Below are 12,249 nucleotides of genomic sequence, written 5' to 3'. Positions count from 1 at the left end.
GAGCTGGTGGCAGTTGGGGTGTCACTATTCCCTGTTGCCAGGCTACAGTGTTGGGGACAACCCTGAAGTTGGGGTCCAGGCAGCTCCTGAGGAGGAGTTTCCCTCACCCCAAGTGCTGGCAGCCGCTCACAGGGTTTAGGATACTGCAGGGTATGATAGTAGGTGATATCATTGACCAACCCCGCATCAAATGGGTGACACTGAGGTGTCACCTGCCACCCCAAACCAGGCAGGAGGGTTCGGTGGGGAGGACGGGTGCTCCTGGGGAGTTCCTGCTGCTCCACCAGCCTGCGCTGGGTCCTGCTGTGGATCTTTCACAAACTCCATCCATCCATCCATCCATCCACCCCCCACACATTGAAATACAGATGACAGCTCCCAGGCGCGGGGTTTTGCTGATGGGAACAGCTCACCCGGGTGCTGAGCGGAGAGTTTCTGGTCCTGGGCTCAAAGGGCACCGTGCCCTGGGGCGGGAGGTGACAAAGGCAAAAACTTCAGCCCAGCTCCTGGATTTAATCCCTGGACAGCACAGGGACCGGCTAGCGGTGCCGTGTAGGGGGGGTGTTAGAGCTGCGAGGCTGTGCCTCTTTCAGCAAAGATTCATCTCAGAACTGAGCATCTTTTCTCCCTTTTCCAGATCAAAACAAAAAAGGACAAAAAAATGACTGTCAAAACTGTAAAAATGCCGTGCAGCGCTCCCAACGTTTATACTAAAGTGCCTGACGGAGGATGGGGTTGGACGATTGCTTTTGCTTTCTTCTTTGTGGAAGCTCTAACCTACGGCATTATAAAGTCATTTGGGGTCTTCTTTAATGATTTGATGGAAAGCTTTGATGAAACCAACAGCAGGATCTCCTGGATCATCTCCATATGTGTGTTTGTACAGACCTTCACAGGTAAAAGGAGCAGGCGCTCAGCGTGGGTACAAGGGGCAGTCGTGTTGCTGACTCAGCATATGAGGACCTGGTACCTGTGACTTCGGTGGCTCTGATGGCTCTATTATTTATAGCAGCCATAAATTCAGAGGCTTCGTGCTCCTGAAACACCAAGAAATGTCTGTGTGAGTCCAGCAGTCCCTCTGAGCCCCAACTCGTGTCCTTCTGCATGGTAGAGGGATGTGGTCCATGTCCCTAAGCCGGGTCTGGCCACTCAGCTCTCATCAGCAAGGGCTGAAAAGAAGAGTTTTGAAACCAAACTCTGTAGTGAAAAGGATTTGAGCCGCGCCGAAATCCACTGGTGTCCGTGGATGTTGCCGTGGGTTTGTCCCACCAGCCACGCACCCATTTTAGTCCTGATTATTTTTCTATTTATTTTTTTAGGGTTTTTTTAGCACATCCTTAGCAAAAAAGCCTGGCTCTGGGGTGATGCTCTGCTGCGTGAGGCCGACTGGCTGGTGGCTGGGGAGGTGGCATGTCATGGGGAGCTGGGCAGGGGTACGAGAAGTGCCTCTGAAGGAGATGATGGTTGGGAAATTGTTGACTTGGGTTCTCTTCCTCTCCTGCCCATCCAGCTCCTCTGTCGACAGTCCTCAGCAATCGCTTCGGTCACCGCTTCGTGGTGATGGCCGGGGGGGTGCTGATCAGCACCGGCATGGTCACCGCCTCCTTCGCCCGCAACGTTGTGGACATGTACATCACCATCGGCGTCATCTCTGGTGAGTCCTCCTCTTCCTGTACCTGCCCAACGCTTCGCTCGCTCCTGCAGCTTCCCACAAGCGTGGCTCTGGCCGGGGAGGGGGGCGGGTTTACTCCTCATGACACTGGGATTGGTTGAGAAACGCCACTGCCCCTTTGAGCTGAGCTCACCCCCCTGGTAGAGGTGATGTCCTTGGGCTCAAGGCTTGGCTTTCTGCCCTGTGTCACCCCAGGGACCACCTTGGTCCTGCAGATTGCTGTGCTGGCACAGTTGTATTGACGGCTTCTGAGGGACCAGGATTGCTGGGGAGATGAAAGCTCTTCATGGGTCAAATCCTCTAGCCTCTCCCTCTACCTCTTCTTTTTTTATATTTCTTCTTTTCCTGATACTTTTCCCCCCCTCTCCAATCTGGTCTGAGTGTCCTGCTGACACCCGTGGCCTGGAACTTGCCTTGCTTAGGGGAGGAATTTCTACAGGCTCAAACTCTTTAAGCAGATGAGGTCCTCAAAGTGAACCCCACTGGCTGTTGGGGGAGCAGAAGGCATGATCTAGCAGGTTTGGGAGGTTGGGTCTCTTGGTTTGTAGTTTGTTTCTTTTTATTTCTTTTTTTGTTTGGTTGGTTTGGGGTTTTTTTGTTTGTTTTTTTTTCTTTTTCCCCCTCCCATTTAAAAAAAAAATAACATTCTGGTTTCCCCAATGATTTTCTTCCAGGGTGACTTGCTGAGTTGGCCGAAATGATTCTGTAATCTCGCCACTGGGAAAGCTGACTTAACGTGTTCTCCCGTCGGTGTTTCCCCCTCCTTTACTTGTTGTTATGGCAATTTTTGGCATTTATTCACAGGCCTTGGATACTGCCTCTCTTTCCTCCCGACTGTCACCATTTTATCACAGTATTTTGACAAAAGACGTTCGCTGGTCACAGCGGTGGCATCTACAGGGGAATGTTTCGCTGTTTTCTCCTTCGCACCAGGTACAGTGTCCCAAATCCTGTGAGTTCACACACACACGTGCCCAAAGCACAACGCTGCTCCCATCCTTTCCCCAAGCCAATGGGAGCCAAAGGCCACTGGTACCAGGGTACTCATGGACCTTCTCATCAGCTGCTAAAGCTCAAGTGGTTGCTCACGTGGCCGTGGCACTCGTGCCAAGCAGACAGGGTTACAAGTAATCCTAGAGTTGGGTCTAACGATGCCTGAGCTCTCCTGAGCATCTTCTGCCAGAGCAGGACATGCCTCGCTGATACGCAGCCCGATGGGTTCCCTATATAGATCTACCAGGCTAAAAATAAGACTGAGAAGCTTCAGCTATTTAAAACACAAGCAGTTACCCAGAACTGCTCCTAAAGGTTAGTTGGGCTTGTGCTTAGCAAGGGCTGTCAAACTGCTCCAGCCTTTTGGGGACCTGTCCCCAGGCAGCACATCCCTGTCCTCAGCAGTTCAGATGGTCTTCTGCTTGCTGTCAGCTCCTACCTGTCACAAAGCTGCTTTGATGGCAAATGAAGGCTTGTAATTAAGCAGTGACATGCACCTTTGAGTAGAGCTGTGATACTTCCTCTAGTAGCTGGTTTCAGGGTGGGGTCAGCTGAGAGAGGAAACTCCAATGTTGAGTTTGCTCTCATTCACTAAAAATAACACCACATTTGCCCTTGCTCATCCCAAACTCACTGGGACCTCAACAGTGGCTACCTAGAGGACAATTTCTGCTAGCCAGGTGTTAGATGCAACTTTCAGCTCTTGTCTGCTGCAGCTGATGGGAGAAACGTGGGTGCTAGACCCTTGGGTGGCCCTGGGGATGATGGACCAGGAAGGACCCCCGCTCAGCTCTGGGACCTTGCAGTGATGAGGCTTTGGTTACTTCCCTAGCTGTAAATTCAAATAGCTCCTTGGTGTAACTACAGACCTTTCTAGTTACGCTTCCTTCTTCTGCCTTCTTCCCTCAGCAATTACTGCTTTGAAGGAGCAGATTGGCTGGAGATACAGCCTCCTTTCTGTTGGGGTGCTACAGCTCAGCATCGTCATCTGCGGGTCACTGTTACGACCCATTATCATCAAAGAGCAAGAAGAAGTGAAAGCTCAGCCTCCAGAAGAGCCCACGGAGACAAAGTACATGCTTGAAAACGAGCAAACACGCACCTCAATAGAGTCCATAGACTCAGGAGTAGAAATAACTACCTCACCCAGCAATGTGCCTGGAAACACCAAAGCAGAGCCGAAAAGCGAAGAACCAAAGGAACACGTACAGATACTTGTTGAAAATAACAACACCCCTCCAGAACCAAAAACTAAACTACTGGACTTTTCTGTGATGAGAGACTGTAGCTTTATCTGTTATGCATTCTTTGGCCTGTTTGCTACCCTGGGCTTCTTCGCTCCCTCCCTTTACATCATTCCCCTGAGTCTCAGCCTTGGCATCAGCAAGGACCACTCTGCGTACATCCTGTCGGCCATGGCCATCGCAGAAGTCTTTGGAAGGATTTCAGCTGGTTGGGTTCTCAACAAAAAGCCTATCCGCAAGATTTACATAGAACTCATCTGCGTGGTTCTGCTGTCCGTAGCGTTGTTTGCCTTCCCTTTTGCCTCTGAATTCTGGGGTTTGATGACATGTAGCATATTTTTTGGGTTCATGCTCGGAACGGTAGCAGGCACACATATTCCTCTCCTGGCAGAAGACGACGTGGTTGGCATCGCAAAGATGTCTTCTGCGGCTGGAGTCTACGTCTTCATTCAAAGCTTAGCTGGGTTGGCCGGACCACCCCTTGCAGGTAACACTCAAACTTCAATTTTTTTTTTAAATTTTATTATTTTGGAGGGGGATGTTTGACAGCTGTTGGTGCTGATTTCTTTCCAGAAAGTGTTCTAACAGTGCTAATCATAGTGCTATCCTAAAAACCCTGCAAGTCGTATTAGGAGGCACTCTCAGAGCCAGAAGACTGCTGCAATGCAGCTCTGCAGAGTCCCACCAAAGAGGCAGTCTATGCTGAAGGAACCTCAGAGCGAAGGAAAATACTGCAGTGTTAGAAACCTAAAACTGGCACCACTTCAGGCTCTGGCTGAACGGCAGAAACGAATCGTTCACACCCTGCCTGTGTTTCTACCAGGCGCTGCAGAAGGTGAAGGCTCCATCAGAATGAAGAGGTGCCTGGTGCATCTCAGGCTTAGCATCCCTGCAGTGCCCAAAGAATTCTGACTTGCCTGAACGTGCCATTATGTTCCCATCAACACAATGAGGTTTTTTTCCTTTTTTTTTAAGGTAGCATCTATTATTGAGTATCTTTAGATTGCAAATAAAATAACATAGTGGTACCCAGGTTAAAAGATCCTCCAGGAGGGATGGATGGGTGAGGGAAGGGCAAGTGGGCTGCGGTTAACTGCTCTAAATGTGTTTTCTGTAGGTGTCTTAGTGGATACGACACAAAACTACAGCTCAGCCTTTTACTCCTGTGCTGCTGGCATGGTCCTGGGTGCTGTGTTCCTGTCCCTGGTGAGACCGTGCAAGGCTGGGCTGTGCCACCACCAGCAGCAGCGCGCAGAGGAGAGCGCGGCTGAGGTCGTACCAGACTTACCAGATGATTTTATTGAAATGGATATTGGAAAAGCAGAAAATTCAGGAAAAGGCTGTGACGGCGTAGCATAAAAACCCCCCCGTTCCTTAACTCCCATCTAATGTACTCGGCGTAAGACTGGGGAAAACATCAGCTCTGCTCCACCTTTTAAAACGACATTCTGAAGGGAATGTGAAATTTTAAATGTGAACAGTTGCTACCAACAACCTTTTTTTTAAAAAAAAAATATATATTAGAAAGATATTTTTCTTTTTAACCAACAATGGAAAGCTCCATAGAAAATACGGATAGCCACATAAGAACAACTTCTGCCTAGCATGAAGATCTGATGCAACACTCCTGCTTTCCTGATAACAAGCTTAGGTAAAGGTTCAAACTCATCCCAGAAAAACTGCCAACAGCAACAGCAGCTCAGCCTCTGACTGTCCTCACCCATCTCCTACCGCAAATTCCACGCAGAAAAGAAAAAAAGAATAAAAAAAACTGATGATACAAAGCAAAGCCGAGCATTTCGTACACCACCAGTAGCCAACTGAATCTTCTTCTGGAAGAGTATGGACTCATGGGTTGGTTTTTTTTTTTAGATTTGAGGAGGAGGCTAGACTAGATAGCTGACTTAAACCATTGCTAGTGTTCTTCTCATTAACTTGAACGTCACAAATGCTGGGCAATCGGAGGCTCCGTATGTCTTTATGGCCAGTTATTACTGCACATATTTCCTAAGATCATTTTTCTTCTCCTGATTGGGATCTTTAGAACTGTTTTCTATTGATAGTCAGATCTGATGTACTGTTTCTAATTTAACTAGTATTTATTAATTTATTCTAAGATTGTTAAGGAAGGTTAGCTTGAATAACTGGAGAGGAAAAATAATCTTTCACATAACAAAACTGTCTGGACATCAAATCTCTTCAATACTGATCGTGTATTGCTAGCTTGTGAAATTGTTGGGAAACTTACAGCATAGAGTGTAGCTGTTTTTCAGAGGTAGGTTTTAGGTAACCCAGTTATTATTTAAAAAGGAAAAATAATAATAATAAAGAAATAAACTACAGACCCAGCATCTCTTTCCATAAAGCTCTGCTGGTGTCAATGGATTCAGCTCCACAGCCCACCCCGCAGGGAGGATTTGGCCCAGTATGTCTTAATGTACCTGAAACCTTCACTTACTGGCACACAGGGAAATCTTTGCAGCATCACTGAAGGAGCATGAAACCCCCCCCGTCACCCAGCCCCACGCAGTCAGCCCCCCACATCTGCCCACCCCGTGGGGGTCTGAGCTGTACCCCCTTCCCCAGTTCCCCCCAAAATCAGCAAGAGGGGGGTTTTTTTGCCTTTTTTTTTTAATTCTTTCTTTTTTTTGCTGCTGACTTCAGTGAGAAACGGAGCCTGTGAGCATCGAAGGGAACGATAAGAGCCAACGTATTAACTGTTCATTTAGTCTTAAATGGGAGAGATCCCAACTCACGGTGACACAAGCTTTGCTGACCCCACCTATATGCATCTTAACGCCTCTAGGCAACTCAGGGGGACAAATAAAATAAGTCTGCTTTGGTTTTGGGGGTAAAAAAAAAAAAAAAAGACAAACAAAATAACCCTAAACCAAAATTTCTGTGTATTTAAGTGGAAGTGGTATCACACATTAACTGCTACGCTGACCTGTCTGTATTTTACCAGCCATAGAAATGTGGGACAATCTGTTTAAAAAAAGAAAAAAAAAAAGAAAAAAAAACACTTTTTTTTTTTTTTTGGAAGGTGCTTGTTTTTGCTGTCTTAGATGTCCAAAAAAAAAAAAAACCCACAAAAATAAGAAAAGAAAATTAACAGGCACTTTTACAACCAAGTGGCTAGAGCAATTCATCCTCACTGCCCGAGACCTGCTGCGGTCTCGCGTCCTTCCTCTGCCTCAGCACTTTATCACGCCCAGCAGAACCTCGCTGCGTTGCACCCAGGACTGGAAGACCCCTTACAAGAGAACTAGAGTTTTGTGAACCAGTGAGTAAATGAACAACAACAACAACAAAGAACAATGTTGCATTAAGATGTACTTTTCTTTTTTTCTTTTTTTTTTTAATTTATTGTTAATTTATGATACTTCAAGCGTTTTGGTCAATGTTCTGTAGATTATAATTGTAAGATTATTTGAAGTCTTTGTGATACGAGACCTCACTACAGCACTTTGCTATGACAACTCTGCTTGGAAGTGGAATAAGGCCTCCAGGTTTTGCGTGTGTGTGGAAGCTCTCCCTGTTCTGCAGATTTGCGAGGTTCTACTGTACTTTTAATTTTTTTTTTATTTTTATTTTTATTTTTATTTTTAATTTTTTAACAACAATTTCCAATACAGATCAAATAATATGTTTGTCACTGACCTCACAGTACGTTTCTGTTCCTGTCTGTGTCGCGGCACGAGCAGGGGAGCGAGTGAGTATGTGTGTGTGCGGAGAAGACCCAGAAACAGGCTTTAATACGTTCAAAGCAGGATTTACTGACTTGTTTGTAACGTACCTAGTGGACTCTGGAAATACTCTAAAACACTGAGTTTTGCAATAAACTTTGTTTTTGGTTTTTTTTTTTAAATAAAGAAAATGAAGAAACTTTCCTTCTCTCCTTCTCCTCCATCCCTAGGACAAGGCTGGGTCAAGCCTTCACCCCGCAGGGTTGTCACAGGTCCCCAAAGGGCTCTTGGAGTGGTTGTCACATGTCACTTCCTCAGCCTGAATTAACAGTGTTTACCCTGCAAATTGAGCAATCCTACATTCTTTTAAAAGAGTTGCTTGGATGCTGGTGGATGGGTGCTGACCTCAGGGGTGCTCTATAAACCCTTACCCGCAAAGGCATGATTAGAAGGAGCCTTTTCTTCTGAGTGGGAACTGAATTGGTGGCACTTGGGAACATTATCCTCGTGGCTTCAAGACGCACGCAATCATGTAATTATTTTATCATCTCTCTGAATTGCAGAATACTTTCTCCATGCCAAGCTGGGTGGCTCATGTACCAGAAATCAAGCTACTAAATAGCAGGAGAGTCACACTAAAGGCAATTTTCTCTTCCCTCAAAACCTTATTTCTTTTTTACACCAGCTGAGATACGCCCTTCCCCACTTAACTTCCCCTTCCCTGCTCAACCCACAGCTCCTACCATCACCAAACCCTACAAGGAGGAACGCTGCTTAATTCCAAACATCAATGCATATATTAGATTTGTATATGAACTACTTAGAGGAATCATCACTCCACTGATACATATGAAATACAATTTGTTTTCATTCTGGTTGCAAAAGTCCTATAACAGAGATGATCACTCATGCAAGTGGCACAGACTTCACACAATTCCCAATGTCTTGGGAAGTTTAAACTGTCTCCAAATTTGAACTCGAGCTTAATTACAGCAGTGAACAAACATTATTTGCAACAGCTTCCTCAAAAACAACCCCCTCCCCCTAAAAAGAAAGTATTACAAAGGCTGCACACTGTTCACATAAATAAAAGCACATAAAACTGTAACTCTATCAGATGTTTCCCTGCACAGAAACAATTTTGAGTAATTTTTCCCCACCCGGTTTAAATTAATTGCTCATGACCTTCTCTTTTATCCGGGTATGAAGGCATTAAGGCCAGAACAAAATAGGATAAAAATACTTATTTTTATTCAGTAGCATTGTATATTTATTTTGTACCAGTAAATAAGAGGACAACACGGGGCAGAATTCATTTTTGCAAGGCTCGGTGTTCCTCTCAAAAGCAGTTGTATAAACTCTTGTAGTTAATGAGGCCGGTGCCAGCCAAATGTAAATAAAGGAAATTGCACAAGGTCAGCTTGCAGAAGGACAAAAAAACCCTCAGACTGTAGGTATCTGTCTTTTCTGAGCAAAAAGGAAGCTGTACAGTGGGTTTGTTTGTTGTTTTGGGGTCCCTTTTTAAAAACAAAACCAAAAAACAAACGACAAAACCATTTTTCCATTTGAAATTCAAAGGAAGGGCAACCTCCTGTTCTTTTGCACTTCTTTTAGATAAGCCGACATCAGGTACTTCACAGGACAAATGGATCTTTAAAAATAGCTAAACTGGTTTTGGGGGGGGGGAAAAAAAAGGGAAGAAAAAAAAAAAGTAGAGTAGGTGCTTACAAAACAGCTTGAATGTTTTAAGGCTTCCTTTCAGATGTTACTTGTTAGCATCTGAGATCATCATTTTCCAGCTGCCCGTAGTAAACATGACCTGGATTTTCATCTGTGCTGCAAACTCTCTCTTCCAGCCTTCCTCCCTCCCTCCTTAAAGCTCATCTTTAGGATGTTCCACAGGTTGGGTTTAGGAAAAACATCCTTTGAGCTATTGGCTTGGATGGAAGGCTGAGAGAGAAAGCACTGCTTGCCTGGAGATTTATTTTATCCTTGATGTCCACACCAAAAAGACAAGACCCCTGGTTCCCACTGGCGACGCGTGGCAAAGGCTCCTGGGCATCCCAAGGTGCCATCAGCTCAAGAAGCCAGTTTGCATCCGTGATGCTGAATGTTTCTGCTGATCCAGGTGACTCCAGGGATCCTGACAGCAAAACCCAGAGTTTTCCCCAACCTGATTTCACTCACACGGATTTTTTTTTACTCACAGGATTTGTAAGTTGGTGGCTGCGCCGGCATCAAGCTCGCTCTGGCAAATTGCGGCGAGTCCTCTAATAAATCAAACCCAAACCCCCACCCTCCTTCCTACTGCAGTTGTCAAGCTCCAGTTACAACAATTTGTGGTAAAATATTACTCCCCAGCACTTTGGCCCGTATGAGCAGCTCTGCCTCTGTACAGACAGCCCCTTAAATCACTGCTTTGTCACCGAAGCCACAAGCGTAACCAAAAGCCTTATTACACGCAGACATGATGAGAATAAGGCTGAGGAGACAATAGTTTCCCTCACTTCCTTTTTGTCAAAGCTTTCATTAAATGTTGTGAACGTCTTTTTTTCTACTTGATCTGCTGCCGGCTGCTTGCTGCAGTCCTGGCAGAGGAACGGTCCAAACTAGTCCCCAAAGAGCCTGAGCACCAGCGGGTCCCAGTTGGGTGATGGGAAAAGGGGGGTGCTGAGCATCACCCTGCATCCCTGCTTCCCATGACCTGCGATGCTGGTACCCACCATCCTGCCTCTCCACTCCTCTAATTCACTTTAATCTCCACCAGTTTGTGCTTGTGCTATGGGAAGTTATTAAAATTGGGCATTTTAAGCACTTCAAGGCTTTTTCAATTTGCTGTTGATGTGGCTGGGTTTTTTGTTTTTTTTTTTAATGTTGCAAAGTGAGGCAAAGACTCAAAATAACCAGTGAAAAGCAAAAACCATTTGTGAAGTTGCACCTGAGGTTCAAGGATGGCAGGAGGTGGGCACGGAGGGCACAGGGCAGCCATGGACCACTGCCCACCCACAGCAGCAGGGTGATGCACCTGCTTAAGCTGAGCATCCTCCTGAGCACCTTACTAAACCCAGCTGAGCATCCTCCTCAGCCCTTCTGAGCATCCTCCTGAGCCTCCCCCACGATGCCCTGACTCCCAGCTCAGCAGCTCATACACTTTCCTCCCCCTCCACGCTGTGCGTGACAGGAGGGAAGGTTTCCCACAGTGGAAAAAACTACATAAACTGTAAATGAACGACTCAATAACGCCGTGACGGATGGACAGATCACCCCAAGGACCAGAAGATACGTGACAAGGTCTGATTCTGACACTGCCACTCAGACAAAGCTGCTGAAACCTTTTTTCCGCTCACAGCACTTGACCAAAGTTACCCAAATCCTTCCACTCTCTGCTTCTTTCCACCAGCGGTGACCATGCAGTGGCTGTGTGTCCCAGCTGGAGCTGGCCCTGGCCAGCAGAGCTCAGCAGTGACTCCAGGGTATCTCAACACACACTTGACCACTTCTACTCAAGGTGCAGCATCCACAAGCAGGAGCTGGCACAGCAATTATTACATCTTGATATTCCCACACTGTATCCTCTTGGAGACCCCGTGCCAGGTGTGAAAGCAGGTTCTGGTTTGCACAGAGGTGAGGATAGAGCAGAGCAAGGTCTCCCCAAGCCAGCCATGCCATGGGACAGGATGAATCCCTGAGGATGCAGGATGGGATGCACCTCTGCAGCAACTCCGACCACAGCACCGGGGGACAGTCATAGAATGGTTTGGGTTGGAAGGGACCTTAAAGCTCATCCAGTTCCAACCCCCCTGCCATCTGCAGGGACACCTTCCACTAGACCAGGTTGCTCAAAGCCCCATCCAAGCCAGCCTTTGGTGAATATTGCAACGTGCACACTGGGAAACTCAGAACTGGAAGACAGGTCTGGAGAAACAGCTCATGTCCTGCTTGGGGCTGAACCCCCAGAAAAGCCAAGCTCTTCCCACGCTCCCCACCCACCATGAAATCACTCCCTTCCCCTCCTCATGCTGCAGTTTCAGGCTTCCAGCACACAAGTTCATCCTCACCATCCCACCAACAGCCACCAACCACCCCGTGTGTCTCTATCTTCCTCCCTCACACGCCCCAGGGCTGCAGTGACAAGGGTTTATCAGAACCAGCCACCCACAACCTTCCCCCAACGCTATCGGCTGCCGCAGGCCTCCTGCACTACTGGGAGGGGCTCCTACCAACTGGTCCCACCAAGCAAAGGACATTGGGCAGTTTGTCACCACTGGGAAAAGCCAGCACAAAGCTGGATCCCCCCTTGTCACTGTTAGAAAAATCCCGAAGCAAAAGCCAGCGCACTCACGGTGCAGAGCTGCCTGCCATGTTCTCATCCTCCCCGCCGGGATCACGGGAGGTCCCGCTCCTCCCCGTCCACCACGTCCACACCAAGGGGAGGAGCACGGGCTGGAGAGACCGAGTGAGGCGGCCAGGCCACCATCCCACAGCGAAGGGACCCCCTAATGATCCCCCAGCAGTGAGAGGGGACATGTCCCACCCCATCCCACAAACCGCTCCGTCCCACCAGAGAAATCTGCTCCCCGAACGACAAACACGCAGCCATTCCCTCGCTGTGCCCAAAACACGGCCCTTTTCTGCTCAAATCCCCAGTGAGGGG

The 12,249-nt window shown here is 47.4% G+C and overlaps 1 protein-coding gene across 1 annotated transcript; it reads left to right on the top strand.

Annotated features, from left to right (window-relative positions):
* The first annotated feature begins 661 nt into the window (after positions 1-661).
* SLC16A6 (solute carrier family 16 member 6) lies at positions 662-5,268 on the top strand. The gene is made up of 5 exons (XM_010164106.1): positions 662-896; positions 1,511-1,654; positions 2,477-2,605; positions 3,575-4,396; positions 5,027-5,268. Exons 1-5 carry the CDS (start codon positions 662-664, stop codon positions 5,266-5,268), a joined length of 1,572 nt encoding a protein of 523 aa, XP_010162408.1.
* The last annotated feature ends 6,981 nt before the right edge of the window (positions 5,269-12,249 follow it).

The sequence above is a fragment of the Antrostomus carolinensis genome, unplaced genomic scaffold (genome assembly GCF_000700745.2).
Source record: "Antrostomus carolinensis isolate BGI_N321 unplaced genomic scaffold, ASM70074v2 scaffold21803, whole genome shotgun sequence".
Lineage (NCBI taxonomy): Eukaryota > Metazoa > Chordata > Aves > Caprimulgiformes > Caprimulgidae > Antrostomus > Antrostomus carolinensis.
This window is presented reverse-complemented; position numbering and strand designations above follow the sequence as displayed.